The 17169-nt window shown below is 44.9% G+C and overlaps 1 protein-coding gene across 2 annotated transcripts in view; it reads left to right on the top strand.

Annotated features, from left to right (window-relative positions):
* The window catches only part of UTRN (utrophin), a 930516-nt gene that overhangs the window by 367275 nt on the left and 546072 nt on the right, over positions 1-17169 (top strand). For both annotated transcript variants that reach the window (XM_069769124.1, XM_069769123.1), the window contains exons 46-47: positions 7129-7264; positions 7880-8029. In XM_069769124.1, coding sequence (XP_069625225.1) covers positions 7129-7264; positions 7880-8029 — 286 coding nt within the window. The remainder of the gene's footprint in view (positions 1-7128; positions 7265-7879; positions 8030-17169) is intronic.

Below are 17169 nucleotides of genomic sequence, written 5' to 3'. Positions count from 1 at the left end.
CAACAAATTGAAAGTGTTGTTCCTGAACTGCAAAGCGACGGAACCTCTGGTGAGAAGGGAAAATTGGAATGTGGAGGTACGCGTCCTGGATGTCTATAGACGCCAGTAACTCGCCTTTTTCCATGGAGGCGATGACAGAACGAAGCGATTCCATTCGGAACCGTCGTACCCTGACAAACTTGTTCCGCAGTTTTAGGTCCAGTATGGGCCAAACTCTACCGTCCTTCTTTGGGACAATGAACAGGTTTGAATAAAAACCTTGAAACCTTTCGCTTTGAGGGACCGGGATAATAACCCCGTCTTCTTTTAGAGAGCTTATGGCTTGAAAAAACTCTGATGCCTTTGCACTGGAAGGAGAAGACAGGAAAAAACGATTTGTTGGAAGAGAGAAGAATTCTATCTTGTATCTGGAGGACACTAGGTCGCGGACCCATTCGTCGTGAACGACCGAGAGCCACGCGTTGGTGAAGGAAAGCAGGCGGCTGCCTACTTTGAGGGTATCCTGAGGATACCACCGGGGAGATCTGCCCGGTCTGGACCCCCTGGATCCTGACTGCCTATGCCTGCCTCTCCATGAAGGGGAAGGTTTGTTGTGCCCGGCCTGGTCCGGAAGATGTGGAAGTAGAGGACCAATTTGAGTTGGAACGAAAAACTAGGAGTTAGTCATACCGGTAATGGTATTTCCAGGAGTCCATCATGACAGCACCACAGGAGGTTGCTCTTCATATCCTTGATAGGGACAGGAACACAGAAGAGGTTAAATAGCCCCTCCCAACCTCCACCCCTCAGTGATTTTACAAAGTACCACATCAGGATGGATACAACACAATTTTATTGAACTTCCTCTCTACATGTTCGTATCACATATTAGACAAGAGTTCAAGGGGGGGCAAATAATGGGTGCTGTCATGATGGACTCCTGGAAATACCATTACCGGTATGACTAACTCCTAGTTTCCAGGTCGTCCACATGACAGCACCACAGGAGAAATACCAAATAACTCCTATTAGGGCGGGATTACAGCTTGGAGGACTTTTCTCCCAAAGCTAGTCTGCTGCTTTGAGAGAACGTCCAGCTTGTAGTGCTTGCAAAAGGTATTTGAGCTAGACCAAGTTGCCGCCCGGCAAATTTGATCCATGGATGCACCCGCACTCTCTGCCCATGAAGCAGATACTGCTCTCAGTGAGTGGGCTTTTAGGTGATCTGGAGGAGATTCACCGGCTGAAATATACGCAGCGCAAATGGTAGATTTGATCCATCTAGCCAGAGTCGCTTTTGAGGCTTTTTTGCCTCTATTTTTCCCAGACATCTGGATAAAGAGATTTGAGTCAATTCTCCAGCTGTCTGTAAGTTTTAGATACTGCAATACTGTTCTCTTAACATCCAGGGAATGAAGAGAACGTTCTTTTTCGTTATTGTAGTTCTGGCAGAACGTAGGCAAAACTATTTCCTGGTTTCTGTGAAAGTCCGTCACAACTTTTGGAAGAAATGAAGGATCCAACTTTAAAACGATGCAATCTTCCTGTATCTTTAAGTATGGATCTGTTATGGACAGGGCTTGAATTTCGCCTATTCGCCTTGCTGTCGTTATTGCGACGAGGAAAACAGTCTTGAATGTCACAGATTTTAAGTCTGCCTGATCAAGTGGCTCGTACGGAGCTTTCCGTAGCTCATTTAGCACCAAAGTGAGGTTCCATGAGGGTACTGAGCTTCGTATTGTTTGTCTAAGACGTTGTGTAGCTTTGATGAATCTCATTATCCAGGGATGATTTGCTAGTGGATAGTCATAAAAGGCAGTTAAAGCTGAGATTTGTACCTTTAGCGTACTAGGTCTCAAGCCCATATCAAAACCTGTTTGGAGAAAATTTAGTATTTGAGGAATATCTGGTTGTTGGAGAATGGATATTGGAGTATTGGTCTGTGCACAAAATTTCTTCCAAATCTTCTGGTATATAGCCGAGGTCACCGGCTTTCTACTTTTTTTCATAGTTGAGATAACTGACTCAGACAGTCCTTTTGATCTCAAGATCTCCCTTTCAAGATCCATGCTGAGAGTTGTAGCATCTTTAGATTTTGATGGACCAATGGTCCCTGTATTAGAAGATCCCGTCTCAGTGGTAGTAACACTGGGTCCTCCACCGCCATCCACTTCAGCAGAGGAAACCAGCTCCTCTTGGGCCAATATGGCACTATTAGGATCACTACCGCTAGACTTTCCTGGATTTTCCTCAGAACTCTGGGAATTAGGGCTAGTGGCGGGAACGCGTATGCGAGTTCCATATCCCAATGTTGGGCCAATGCATCTATGCCAGTTGGATTGTCTCTTGGATTTAGCTAAAAGAATTCTTTCGTTTTTGTATTGCTCCTTGAGGCGAATAAATCTATTTGTGGGGTGCCCCACTGTTGGATTAACTGAGTAAAGATTTCTTCGTTTAGAGACCATTCTGACGGCTGTACCTTCTCTCTGCTGAGAAAGTCCGCTATTTGGTTCTGTGAACCTTTTAGGTGTACTGCCGTGATGGACTTTACGGTATTTTCCGCCCAGGAGAATATTTCTTCTGCTAGTGCCTGAAGTGGACGGTGCCTTGGTCCTCCTTGATGTAGGAGAAAAGCTACCGTGGTCGAGTTGTCTGAGAAGACTCGGATGTGGTGTCCCTGAAGCTCGTGTTGGCACCTTTTTAGTGCTTCCCAGACCGCTCTGAGTTCCCTGTAGTTGGAGGAACTGTCGCGTATCAATGGTGGCCATGTCCCTTTTTTTAGTAGTTGACCTCTCGGGAATGTCCTTATCCTGAAATGTAAAGGAGATCCCTGTAGGTACAGAACTAACTTTTTGGAATGCATCCCGTACCACATACTACTCACATGGTCCGTGTGCAGCTCTAAGGATTGGACGTCTGGGCGAGTAGCACCTTCCATGTTACTGGGTCAAGTGTGCTGTCAGATGTCAGTCATTAAGTAGCAATCTTACCCGGCTTCAAGACATCTGATTCGTCCTCCTTCCGAGCTCAGCTGCTGGCCTCCATGGTGATTTCAGGTTCCCAGCTGTACTGCGCATGCGTCATCTGGAACACATGCAGACCAGCCTGGGACCTGGAAACCGGCGCATAATCTCAGCCATTGCGCTCTGATCTCCCCCTGCAGCTCCCAGGCGCCCTGGAAACAACCGGCGCCGCCGACCCCCGGAATCCGGCCACGCCCCCCGGAAGTTGTCACCCCCGGCTAGAGCGCCGGACCGGAAGTTAGGGGAGCGATGCCAGCACCGGCCGCACGTGGAGCCTGAGGGAGCGCTGGACACCGCCGCCGCAGCCGCTGCCTCAGCGCCCCCTTTGATGAGGGGATGAGGCAGCGCATGGGAGCAGACAGCTCGACCTAGTCGCAGAGGGACCTCCAGCGGTATCGTGCGACTTCAGGAGTCGCCAGACTCTCACGGCCAGAGCCCCCTCCAGGAGGATGGACCGCACTCCGGAGCTCCTGCTCCAAGACCTGACCTCGGATCAGGTAAAGAAAAAACCTAATCTTCTGGAGAACTCTCTCCTGCGTCTGTCCCTGATAGGGACAGGAAAAACACTGAGGGGTGGAGGTTGGGAGGGGCTATTTAACCTCTTCTGTGTTCCTGTCCCTATCAAGGATATGAAGAGCAACCTCCTGTGGTGCTGTCATGTGGACGACCTGGAAAATCGGGATCGAGCCTGCTGTTGCTGGTTCGAAAGGGCCAAAAGAGTTTCTGTTGTGGGAGAAATGTACTCTTCCCTCCAGTGGCGCGATACTGGAGGATCTACCAGAGGAGACTGTGACCAATCTTTTCTTAGATCAGGAGCAAAGGGATATTTTGACTCCATGAACTTTTGCCGTGTGAAGCGTTTATCTGGGTGGATCCTATGAGATTCAACGATTTCCTTAAATTCGGGATGATTGGTGAACACTCTGTGAGCCCGCTTGGTCCTCTTAAAGGACACAGCATGATCCGTTTTAAATAAAGGTTCCTCATCTAGCTTCAGGGCCTTGTTTACTGACTCAGTGAGAGAGTCGAGAGTCTCCTGATCGTATTGAAATTCCTGATCTAGGGACGTGTCAGAATCTTCCTCTGAGCCAGGTTCTCTACTAGCCCCAAGGGAGGGGGAGCGATAAATGGAACTCTCAGAACCCGATTCCCGGTGATGGACTGGGGACAAGGCATGAGTCCTTTTCCTGGAAGAGCAAGAGCTCCTTGGTAAGGTATGACCCCTAGTGTACAAGGTGTTCTGATCATCGGAAGCGTTATCCGTGAAGGTGCCCTGGTTAGAGGAAGGGGCTCGGAACGAGTCTAACGCTTTGGCCAGGGATGCCATAGACTGGGTAAGGGAGGTAGCCCACTCAGGGGGACTAGGCTCTCTGGGTTTGGTATCAGTAACAGGTGTTCCCTGAGCAGTCACCGGTTCACAAGCTGAGCATAACGCAGTATTGTGACCCCGGGGAAGAGATACCTTACAAGCGGTACAAGCAGCAAAAAACACAGTGTGGGTTTTCCCAGACTTTTTGTTAGGCTTTGATTGAGACATAGTGTAGCCTTGAGGAGTGCTCTTACTAGCAGGGGAAGGTTTAAGCTATGTTTCTGCAGCTTACCCAGGTCCTGTGTCTGGAGTCCCCGGGGGAGGTCCGCAATGTGTCCACAGAAATCACTAATCACTGAAGCTCTGATTGAAAATGCTGGATCAGCGCTGCAGCATCAGCCCTGTGGGTGTACAAAGATGATCAGGAACAGAAGGCGCTTCTTGCGGAACGACAAGCGCCAGAGAGAGTGGGCGGCGGTAACCACCGGCGGGTGGAGCCAACGTTGCGGCCTGGATGAGAGAAAAGCCCGGGGCTAAATTTAAAGCTTGTGGTTGCGGCCTGCAGTGCCGCGCCTGCTATTTTTGCAGACCGACATGACCCACACACCCGGGCTTTAAGGTATATGCGGACCTCCTTTATTCCAGGGACCAGGACCCCCCAGCGCCTCGGCCCCACAGGTGTACTCATGGTAGATGCGGTGGGCCGGTGCTCAATCCACCGTCGCCATAGTGAGGGAGGGGGTGGAGAGCTTCTGCCACCTTCCATCATCTGCTAAAGCAGTGGTGATGCAGTGGGGGGCTGCACAGACGCCATAAACATCATGTGTGGCTATGCACATGGCTCCAGGAGAGGTAAATGGAGGGCTACTTCATGCGGTCGCCTGCTATAGAGGGGGGAGGTTGGAACGCGAAGGAACCGTTGCCCGGAAGGTGAGCTCAGGGCTGGCATCCACCGGTGCTGGAAAGGGTACGGGGAGGGACGCTCCGCTTTCTCGCCTGTTGATGGTTCGGGGGAGATCGGAACATAGAAAGGATCCATCGCCCCCATTCGCTCCTTTAAGGGAAAAATAGAATAAAAATAAAAACGGTGGGGTCTGAAAGCAGACCCAAGTGCCTCCTACAGACACTAAGCAAGAACTGGTTCACTTGGAGCCAGCAGGAGGGTGTATACTGCAGGGGAGGAGCTATTCTTTCTGTATTACTTAGTGTCCTCCTAGTGGCAGCAGCATAACACCCATGGTCCTGTGTCCCCCAATGAGGTGTAGGAGAAAAACAAGCTACAATATATTGATGGGAAATTAAAAAACTAAATAGGACTGTTGGAAGAAGAGTAGGGAATAGAAAAGAAAAAATGTTAAAATCAGCTAGTCATGAAGGGTCTAAAGACCAGCTTTTGCCCCAGGTGGCTCTTCCCAGCCCTGCTGAAGGTGATTTACAGGTCTCTTGCTATGTGAGAGACTTGTCAATCATCTGCTGTGTCGTTTAGACAAGCCTTGGTGGCACTGGATTTATCTAATTTCTCCCTATGGTCCCTGGTGAGATCTTTAAAGTGTACTTTCTCTGAAATGCCTCAACGTAAACCATATCTGACTGGCTGTAGCTTTTCCACTGTAAACCATACCTTGCTGGCCGGTGCGTATCAGTGTAAACTATACCTGACTGGCCAGAGCTTTTCCACTGTAAACCATATCTGACTGGCCAGAGCTTTTCCACTGTAAACCATATCTGACTGGCCAGAGCTTTTCCACTGTAAACCATACCTGACTGGCCAGAGCGTTTCATTGTAAACCATACCTGGCTGGCAAGAGCGTTTCAATGTAAACCATACCTGGCTGGCAAGAGCGTTTCAATGTAAATCATACCTGGCTGGCAAGAGCTTTTCAATGTAAACAATACCTGACTGGCTAGAGAGTTTAATTGTAAACCATACCTGGCTGGCAAGAGCGTTTCATTGTAAACCATACCTGGCTGGCCAGAGCGTTTCAATGTAAACCATACCTCACTGGCACGAGCGTTTCAATGTAAACAATACCTGACTGGCCAGAGAGTTTAATTGTAAACCATACCTGGCTGGCAAGAGCGTTTCAATGTAAATCATACCTGGCTGGCAAGAGCTTTTCAATGTAATCCATACCTGGCTGGCAGGAGTGTTTCAATGTAAATCATACCTGGCTTGCAAGAGCTTTTCAATGTAATCCATACCTGGCTGGCGGGAGCGTTTCAATGTAAACCATACCTGACTGGCCAGACAGTTTCAATGTAAACTATAACTGGCTGGTCGGAGCGTTTTAGTATAAACCATACCTGGCTGGTCGGAGTGTTTTGGTGTAAACCATTCTTGGCTGCAGTTGTGCAGCCAGGCTCTGATTCTTTCTGCATGCAGTTTGGCCATCACGAATCAGGTGCCAGACACCATGTATACCATGTGTCATCTGTATATACCGTACTAGCATGAGCATGATGGTGAATATTTCTTATTAGTTATTTGTCATCACCTAGTGGCCTCATTCATATGTAACAGCAGTATGTCCAGAACCCATGCAGCGGTACATGGAGCTCCTGCATATTTGAGATTTGTAGACTTTTTCTGTGCTGTCTTATGGTGCGTCCACTTAGCAATGCTCACTCCATTACTTAATCCATTTAAATCTGATGTGCATGTATCTCTGTGAAATTGAAGTTATACAGGGGTACAATGTAACCTCGTAGACTTATATTGGTGCCGTATTGGAGATCTATACAATTCCAAACTTGCCCTTTGCTGTAACATTGCCAAGTACATAAAAACGTATTATTTATTGTCCTCTGCTTTTTCAGATTGAAAGAAGAAAGTCCAGCTTTAACTGAATACAAGAGGAAACTGGATGAGTTCACGGTTTGGCTGGATCAGGCCACAAATGTGTTGCGAGTGAATCCGACACTTGATAATGAGGAAAGGCTTAGTGAAATCAAGGTAAGACATGTTACACAAATAACATAATGTACTTGTTGGATAATTGAGGTTCTGTTTTTTTCACTATATGTATCCTTATCTGTGTGAGGTCATCTATGTATTTGAATGGAATTTGTCACTTAAAGGTCTGTCTTGATATTCCGGTGCCGGAAGCAAGACCTGGCGGTCATGGAACATGTGTATGACATGCATACATCCAGCTACATTCCGACAAGGCAGGGGCAGCCCTGCTCAATTCACTTGTATTGAGCGAGGCCTGAGTTTATTAACGTCCATAAAATAAATGGTTCAATTACAATACAACTAGTCTGGATGTACCTGAGCAAGTAAATAAACTATCCCTCCCCTGCAGCCATAATTCCAGAGAATAGCTGGCTCTTTAAATGAAGCTTTCCAATTACTAAAGTCAATGTTTATTTGTATGACAGCCTGTAGTGAGTGACATGAGTGTTAGTTCTGCCAATGTGTATGTGGAAATAATGTGGAAAATTATCTAATCAGCTCTTTAGTAATAGAAATCTTCTTGGCTGTGCTCTAGCTAAGTGTATCTAATTATGTTCATCAACGTAAATATTGTAGGAATCCGTAAATTAAGCTCTCTTGCTCCCCCCACAGGCCGTAAGTAAAGAGCTTCGAGTCCAGAGTGACAGAGCCGAGTGGCTGAACCGCACAGCACCAGATATCTTAGCGATGAAAAGACTCAGTGCACAGGACAGAGAGAAACTTTCTTCAAGACTACGGACCATAAATGTTACCTGGACTCAGGTATGACAACGCGAAGCTCTTCTCATACCTACTGCCCACTTCCTTTCCTTATTCCACTTGTATTATACCTATAGTTTTTTGTTGTTGAAGGTTGTAATTGTTCCGATGTATGGGAGGGGGTTCCCACATTGGGCCACACTTTAAATAAAGAGGGGACTGCACTTTTTGGCAACTTTTCAGAAAAGGCTATCATGTGTGTATAAAAGGAATAACACTACTTCTGGCCATTATACGACTTGTATCCTGCATGTCAGAAGTTATTCCATCATCACTAGAAGCCTCAGCTGGGTCCGTTCTGTCCTTTGCTCTTGTCTCCCTCCAGCTTCTCGACAGCATAGACTTTTATAGGCAGTAGATGTAATTTGATACCTCACTGAGGACAAATCTGTAGACTAATGTAGGCAGCATTTGAGATTGAATGATCAGTGCAGGAAACAAAAAGTGACAGTTACGTAGGGAAGGGAACATATTTCAGTAATTAGATATTATACAAAGTTTTTTCATCTTTACTTGTACTGTTAGTAACTACAACTTTCGTTTTTATTTGATAAACTATTTAAGACAGAGCGGAGTCAGAAGAACCCACCGATTTTAGCAGGACCAACAGACTATCTTGCGTTTGTACCGGTGACTTCTGACTCTCAGCTCACATTAAATGTTAATAAAGGACCTTTTTGCTCTGATAGAAGGTCTGTCAGCACTTAGTCCTCACTCCCAATCAAAACCGCATGCGTGCTTGACCAAACTGAGTGTGCATGTATATAATGGGGGTGAAGGAGGGAGGAATAGCTGCTAGAAAATGAGCATTCGGCCAGCAAATATCGAAGGTTTGTGGGGTCTTTACACTGTGGTTTGATCATTATCATAGCTCATTTGGTTACACTTGTCTTGTGCTTGCATTGCTCTGTGCCATCAGATATAATCACTTCACTTTCTGACAGTGAATTTCCCAGTAATTTCCATTCCTGAATAACATCAGCAGGTGCCTGTAGACATTTTATTAATGTAGCATCGGTGATATCCGTACTGTTGTACGATTGCTGCATACGTACATGGCAAGTATAAAGAATGGAGTTATTTTGACGACCCATAGGGCTTTAAGCCTAGTTGACAGTCACATTTCTTCACTTGATATTCAAGCCATACACATATTGTCTTGGCGCGCTGAGCCTCAATTCTCTCACATCTGCTTCTCTAGCACAAAAGATTATTCATTGCCATTGTTCAAAAAATTGTAAAACTGATTCATCCCGAAGCTCAACTCCGTAGACCGTAGATTTTAAGCAACATAACATATCGACAGCAAGCCTTATCCAAGCGTGAGCTATGGCTTGTAAAAGAGCCATGATTAGCTCAAATGTATTGTCCCTTATGGGTCCGATCGATATAAGAAAATAAAATATTTTTATGCAGTATGCTTACCAATGGAAAGAGAATCTCTACCGGTGACCAAAGGTTCGGATTGTACAAGTCAGAGAGTATAAGAACAAACAAACAAAATCAGGCATTACGGAGTAATAACCTTTTCAAGAATAGGAGTGGGGGCTCTAGAGGAAATAGGCAATCAATGTAGTGACCAGCACAGTGCTATTGCATTGCTATAGTAGTTATATGTAGCATACAGAAGTAGAGAGGGGAGCGATTGGGGAAGAGTCAACGATTGCCCCTGCCTTGCATAAGTATGGCTATTAGTTGTACAGTTCTCAATTGAGAGCCAGATGGCCACCCACTATATATGTGTGTGTATACTAGGGTCCTAGGCTCCTCCCCGAGCCGCGCATGTATACTTGGCGGACTAACTGGAACTGCTCTCTATATCTCAGCTTTCCAATCTCGCTACTTTGTAAAGACATCCAGATGCCCTGCTTAATCCTTAGGTGTTCAAGACTAGCTGAGAACTGAGGACATATTGCACCAGGCTTTGAAGGACGCCTATCACAACAAGCATTGTTGAAATGCTCACAGAGCGGCATTGCAAATTTACAAGTGGTAGCAGAGGAAACAAGAGCAAAGCAATACATTAAAATGTTACTAGAAGCTATCATCGGAAAATGACCTGTTGGTTACATCAGATTTTTGTGTTAAATTGATTTTTTAAAATTATTTTTATATTTACTTATAGCATTCTGTATTATACAGGTCCTTCTCAAAAAATTAGCATATAGTGTTAAATTTCATTATTTACCATAATGTAATGATTACAATTAAACTTTCATATATTATAGATTCATTATCCACCAACTGAAATTTGTCAGGTCTTTTATTGTTTTAATACTGATGATTTTGGCATACAACTCCTGATAACCCAAAAAACCTGTCTCAATAAATTAGCATATTTCACCCATCCAATCAAATAAAAGTGTTTTTTAATAACAAACAAAAAAAACATCAAATAATAATGTTCAGTTATGCACTCAATACTTGGTCGGGAATCCTTTGGCAGAAATGACTGCTTCAATGTGGCGTGGCATGGAGGCAATCAGCCTGTGACACTGCTGAGATGTTATGGAGGCCCAGGATGCTTCAATAGCGGCCTTAAGCTCATCCAGAGTGTTGGGTCTTGCGTCTCTCAACTTTCTCTTCACAATATCCCACAGATTCTCTATGGGGTTCAGGTCAGGAGAGTTGGCAGGCCAATTGAGCACAGTAATACCATGGTCAGTAAACCTTTTACCAGTTTTTTTGGCACTGTGAGCAGGTGCCAGGTCGTGCTGAAAAATGAAATCTTCATCTCCATAAAGCATTTCAGCCGATGGAAGCATGAAGTGCTCCAAAATCTCCTGATAGCTAGCTGCATTGACCCTGCCCTTGATGAAACACAGTGGACCAACACCAGCAGCTGACATGGCACCCCACACCATCACTGACTGTGGGTACTTGACACTGGACTTCAGGCATTTTGACATTTCCTTCTCCCCAGTCTTCCTCCAGACTCTGGCACCTTGATTTCCGAATGACATGCAAAATTTGCTTTCATCAGAAAAAAGTACTTGGGACCACTTAGCAACAGTCCAGTGCTGCTTCTCTGTAGCCCAGGTCAGGCGCCTCTGCCGCTGTTTATGGTTCAAAAGTGGCTTTACCTGGGGAATGCGGCACCTGTAGCCCATTTCCTGCACACGCCTGTGCACGGTGGCTCTGGATGTTTCCACACCAGACTCAGTCCACTGCTTCCTCAGGTTCCCCAAGGTCTGGAATCGGTCCTTCTCCACAATCTTCCTCAGGGTCCGGTCTCCTCTTCTCGTTGTACAGCGTTTTCTGCCACATTGTTTCCTTCCAACAGACTTACCATTGAGGTGCCTTGATACAGCACTCTGGGAACAGCCTATTTGTTGAGAAATTTCTTTCTGGGTCTTACCCTCTTGCTTGAGGGTGTCAATGATGGCCTTCTTGACATCTGTCAGGTCGCTAGTCTTAGGGTACCGTCACACAGTGGCATTTTGATCGCTACGACGGCACGATCCGTGACGCTCCAGCGTCGTAACAATATCGCTCCAGCGTCGTAGACTGCTGTCACACTTTGCAATGTACGACGCTGGAGCGATAATTTCATGACGTATGTGCGATGTAGAAGCCGTTGGTTACTATGCGCACATCGTATACAATATCGTGCACACCTTTGTTACACAATGCGATCATGCCGCCACAGCAGGACACTAGACGACGAAAGAAAGTTTCAAACGATCTGCTACGACGTACGATTCTCAGCGGGGTCCCTGATCGCAGGAGCGTGTCAGACACAGCGAGATCGCTGGAACGTCACGGATATATCGCTGGAACGTCACAAATCGTGCCGTCGTAGCGATCAAAATGCCACTGTGTGACGGTACCCTTACCCATGATGGGGGTTTAGAGTAATGAACCAGGCAGGGAGTTTATAAAAGCCTCAGGTATCTTTTGCATGTGTTTAGAGTTAATTAGTTGATTCAGAAGATTAGGGTAATAGGTCGTTTAGAGCAGGGGTCCCCAACTCCAGTCCTCAAGGCCCACCAACAGGTCATGTTTTCAGGATTTCCTTAGTCTTGCCCAGGTAATAATTGCATCACCTGTGCAATGCAAAGGAAATCCTGAAAACATGACCTGTTGGTGGGCCTTGAGGACTGGAGTTGGGGACTCCTGGTTTAGAGAACCTTTTCTTGATATGCTAATTTATTGAGACAGGTTTTTTGGGTTATCAGGAGTTGTATGCCAAAATCATCAGTATTAAAACAATAAAAGACCTGACAAATTTCAGTTGGTGGATAATGAATCTATAATATATGAAAGTTTAATTGTAATCATTACATTATGGTAAATAATGAAATTTAACACTATATGCTAATTTTTTGAGAAGGACCTGTAAATAATAGAACCCTTTAAATTTCCATGCTGGACACTGAGGCTTTTTAGACTCTAAATAACTTCCTTTTATTTTAGGAAACAATACATGCACCTAGCTACAGTGGTCAAACCTTCCACATATCTTTTGTATTGATGTATCTAATGTGCATGTGTAAAGGTCATTGTGAAAGTGGAGCAGGGGAAGCTGTGACATAACCCATTGTGGTGCGTCCTGTGTTATCAGCCGTGTATACGGTGTTATCTGTTATTTTAATTCTGCCTCTGATGATAAGAATTATGTAAACTCTTACTGAAAGGAAGTATGAGTCTTAAGGTACCGTCACACTAGACGATATCGCTAGCGATCCGTGACGTTGCAGCGTCCTCGCTAGCGATATCGTCCAGTGTGACAGGCAGCAGCGATCAGGCCCCTGCTGTGCTGTCGCTGGTCGGGGAAGAAAGTCCAGAACTTTATTTCGTCGCTGGACTCCCCGTAGACATCGTTGAATCGGCGTGTGTGACACCGATTCAGCGATGTCTTCACTGGTAACCAGGGTAAACATCGGGTAACTAAGCGCAGGGCCGCGCTTAGTAACCCGATGTTTACCCTGGTTACCATCCTAAAAGTAAAAAAAAAACAAACACTACATACTTACCTACAGCCATCTGTCCTCCAGCGCTGTGCTCTGCTCTCCTCCTGTACTGGCTGTGAGCGTCGGTCAGCCGGAAAGCAGAGCGGTGACGTCACCGCTCTGCTTTCCGGCCGCTGTGCTCACAGACAGTACAGGAGGAGAGCAGAGCACAGCGCTGGAGGACAGACGGCTGTAGGTAAGTATGTAGTGTTTGTTTTTTTTTACTTTTAGGATGGTAACCAGGGTAAACATCGGGTTACTAAGCGCGGCCCTGCGCTTAGTTACCCGATGTTTACCCTGGTTATCGGCATTGTTGGTCGCTGGAGAGCGGTCTGTGTGACAGCTCTCCAGCGACCAAACAGCGACGCTGCAGCGATCCGGATCGTTGTCGGTATCGCTGCAGCGTCGCTAAGTGTGACGGTACCTTTAGGGTATGTGCACACGATGCAGATTTAGTGCAGAACTGCAGCAGAATTTTCTGCAGCAGAAACGCTGCAGAACTGCACTGTGATTTATAGTACAATGTAAATCAATGTGAAAAAAAAAAAGCTGTGCACATGGTGCAGAAACATCTGCGCAGAAACGCTGCAGATTTGAAAGAAGTGCATGTCACTTCTTTTGTGCAGTTCTGCAGCGTTTCTGCACCCTCCATAATAGAAATCCATTGGTAAAAAAACGCACAAAAAACGCATAAAAAACGCACCTGCGGATTCTGCCAGGAGATGCAGATTTAGTGCAGATTTTATGCAGAAAATTCTGCACCAAATCTGCATCGTGTGCACACAGCCTTAAGAAGCACCAGCAACCAGTATGAAAAATGTAAGATTTTTTTTGTAATAAAGATTGCAGTATGAAAAGAAGAAAAAAAAAAGTAAATTAAAAAAAGAAATAATAAGTGTAAAGCAAAAAACTGATTTAACCTGATTCAACTAATTTTGATTATAGAAAAACAAGGTTTTTTTTTCTGGTATACTATACAATAGGTCACCATTGAGGAGGCTGTGATGTTTTACAATGTATAATAGGAAATATACATTATATTTCCAATACTATTAGCCCCTTCCCGACATGCGCCGTACATATACTGCTCTGCAGGAGGTGCGTTCCCGCAAAGAGCAGTATATTTACGGTGACGCCCTTTCCGGTCACCGCGCGGCATATAAAGTATTCTCATTTACTGAGATAATGACTTTTGGGTTTTCATTGGCTGTAAGCCATAATCATCAACATTAACAGAAATAAACACTTGAAATGGACCACTCTGTTTGTAATGACTCTATCTAATATATGAGTTTCACTTTTTGTAGTGAAAAACTGAAATAAATTTACTTTTTGATGATATTCTAATTTTGTGAAATGCACCTTTATCTCTCTGATTTAAGGGCATAAACATTCAAAGTTCCAAAGTTGCTAAATTTTCAAAATTTTCGGAAAATTTCCGATTCTTTCACAAATAAACTCAAGTCTTATCGAAGAAATTTTACCACTAACATGAAGTACAATATGTCACTAAGAATCAGTCTCAGAACTACTGGGATCCGTTGAAGCGTTCCAGAGTTATGGCCTCATAAAGTGACAGTGGTCAGAATTTAAAAAAAAATGGCCTGGTCAGGAAGGTGAACGGGTTTATTTCACAATTGAACCAACATTTTACTACTATTGGGTTTTATTACTGTCAAGTGTCAATAAAGGGATTGACCCTCTTTGTGGCCAATCTTTTTTTTTTTTTTTTTACCCTTTTCTGCCATCTGATGTACTATCCCGTCGAGGTGACTTAATTCCCAGGGACGGGATAGTACGTCATGGGCGATCAGCCGCACTTTTCTTTTATCAGGTGTGTTGGGAACATGATCTTGTGGCACTTACTATTATAGAGATATAACAGGTTCTTATCCCGGTCTCCAGTCCATACAATGGCTGCTGGTGGAGGAGCAGTGACCAGACCTGTCCGTCGCTCTCCTCCAAGAGAAAAGCAGTTTTCTCGTGTGAGGTTTTCAGTTGGAGAAGACCGATGGACAGGTCTGGTCACATGCTCCTCCACGATCAGCCATTTTATGGACGAGAGAGCTGTGTAGTCTGTGAGTAACCTGCACTAACAAGCGCAGAAGAACCTATTCTGTTATAATAATAATAATAATGTGACCGACCCTGATAACTCACCCTGCAGTGAGCAGTAGGCAGTAAAATTCATCAGATATAGGAGGCAAACTGTGCACAATTTTTTTTTAAGTAAGATAAAAAAGAGTAGAGAAAGAGTAGAGAAAGAGAAGAGAAAGAGAAGAGATAGAGAAAGAGAAGAGCCGCTCCAGTCATCTTTTGCAGTTTGTGACCTGCTGGATTGCTCCAGTGTTTGCTGGGGTAACTAGAAATCACTACTTAATGTAAGTCTATGAGAACCAGAACAAAGCTCTCATAGGCTTACATTGACTTCCGGTCAGTCAGAAGCTGCACTCACAAGATGGCCGAGTGGCATTGGGAGGAGTAAACAACGACAGCTCGTATGTATATTACTAGGGGAACGGAGCTTATATTATCGTGACTACTCCAAATATGAAATTAATAAAGAATGCTGGATAGGGCTGTAAGTGAGTCCGGGTGACCATAGGAATAGTGATTCTTCAAAATAATTTCTATGGCATTATCTATGGTAGTCGTCATTCACTTTATTGTACATCTTATCCTACCTCTATATCTTCTCATAATGTGTCCAATATATCAAAGGACAAGAATTTAATTGCATTTTACCAGTTTTTGATCTAGTTACAGTAAAAGGAAGTCCTCTGTGTTCCCTGGTGTGCCCAGTTCTTCCATATTCTTATTCTTGATATGTCTACCTAAAGGTACCGTCACACTGAACGATATCGCTAGCGATCCGTGACGTTGCAGCGTCCTGGCTAGCAATATCGTCCAGTGTGACACACAGCAGCAATCAGAATCCTGCTGTGATGTCGTTTGTCGCTGCAGAAAGTCCAGCACTTTATTTCGTTGCTGGACTTCCTGCTGACATCGCTGAATCAGTGTGTGTGACGCCGATTCAGCTATGTCTTCACTGGTAACCAGGGTAAACATCGGGTTACTAAGCGCAGGGCCGCGCTTAGTAACCCGATGTTTACCCTGGTTACCAGCGTTAAAGTAAAAAAAAAACACTTCATACTTACCTTCGCTGTCTGTCCCTCGGCGCTCTGCTTCTCTGCCCTGTGTAAGCCCAGCGGCCGGAAAGCAGAGCACAGCGGTGACGTCACCGCTCTGCTTTCCGGCCGCTGTGCTTACACAGGGCAGAGAAGCAGAGCGCCGAGGGACAGACAGCGAAGGTAAGTATGAAGTGTTTGTTTTTTTCTTACTTTTACGCTGGTAACCAGGGTAAACATCGGGTTAATAAGCGCTGCCCTGCGCTTAGTAACCCGATGTTTACCCTGGTTACCGACATCGTTGGTCGCTGGAGAGCGGTCTGTGTGACAGCTCTCCAGTGAACAAACAGCGACGCTGCAGCGATCCGGATCGTTGTCGGTATCGCTGCAGCGTCGCTCAGTGTGACGGTACCTTTATAGTGTCATTGCCTGTTCATGTGTAATGCAGATTGTATTGCTGGAGAAGCATTGGAGATATTTCCGGGACATATCCTAAACATAGCGGTAAGTCACCTGTGCTAATTTTTCCACACCAAGGTCTGCTGCCCTCATTTTGGGGGGATGTATTTTTTTATTGTTTAGTAGATATTACTTTAATGCATGAGAGCAAAATATTTACTGAAGACAAGGTAATTTGTCTCCTAGAGCTGAATTAGATTTAGTCCACATATCCTAAATTACATTTCCTTGTTAGGCTGATGTTTTGAGCTATTTTGATTGCATTTAATGACATTACTGACCTGGGTGAATATTTCCTTAGCTGTGTGTGTGTGTGTGTGTATGTATATATATATATATATATATTTATTTATTTTTTTTCACACATCACCAGTATTCTAAGTAAATATACGTCTAATTGTGTTATTGACATGACATTCTCTCCAGATGTCAGTAACAACCCATCCAATCCACACAGGCAAAGAAATCAAGCCGACAATTTATGTGTCATAATGAGAAGTGACACTGAAAAAAATATTGAACTGAAATTTATGTAATACTTAGTACAAAAGCCTTTGTTGGTGATGACAGCTTCAAGAAGCCCCTATATGGAGAAACTAGTTGC

This window comes from Ranitomeya imitator, chromosome 5 (assembly GCF_032444005.1).
Source record: "Ranitomeya imitator isolate aRanImi1 chromosome 5, aRanImi1.pri, whole genome shotgun sequence".
Lineage (NCBI taxonomy): Eukaryota > Metazoa > Chordata > Amphibia > Anura > Dendrobatidae > Ranitomeya > Ranitomeya imitator.
This window is presented reverse-complemented; position numbering and strand designations above follow the sequence as displayed.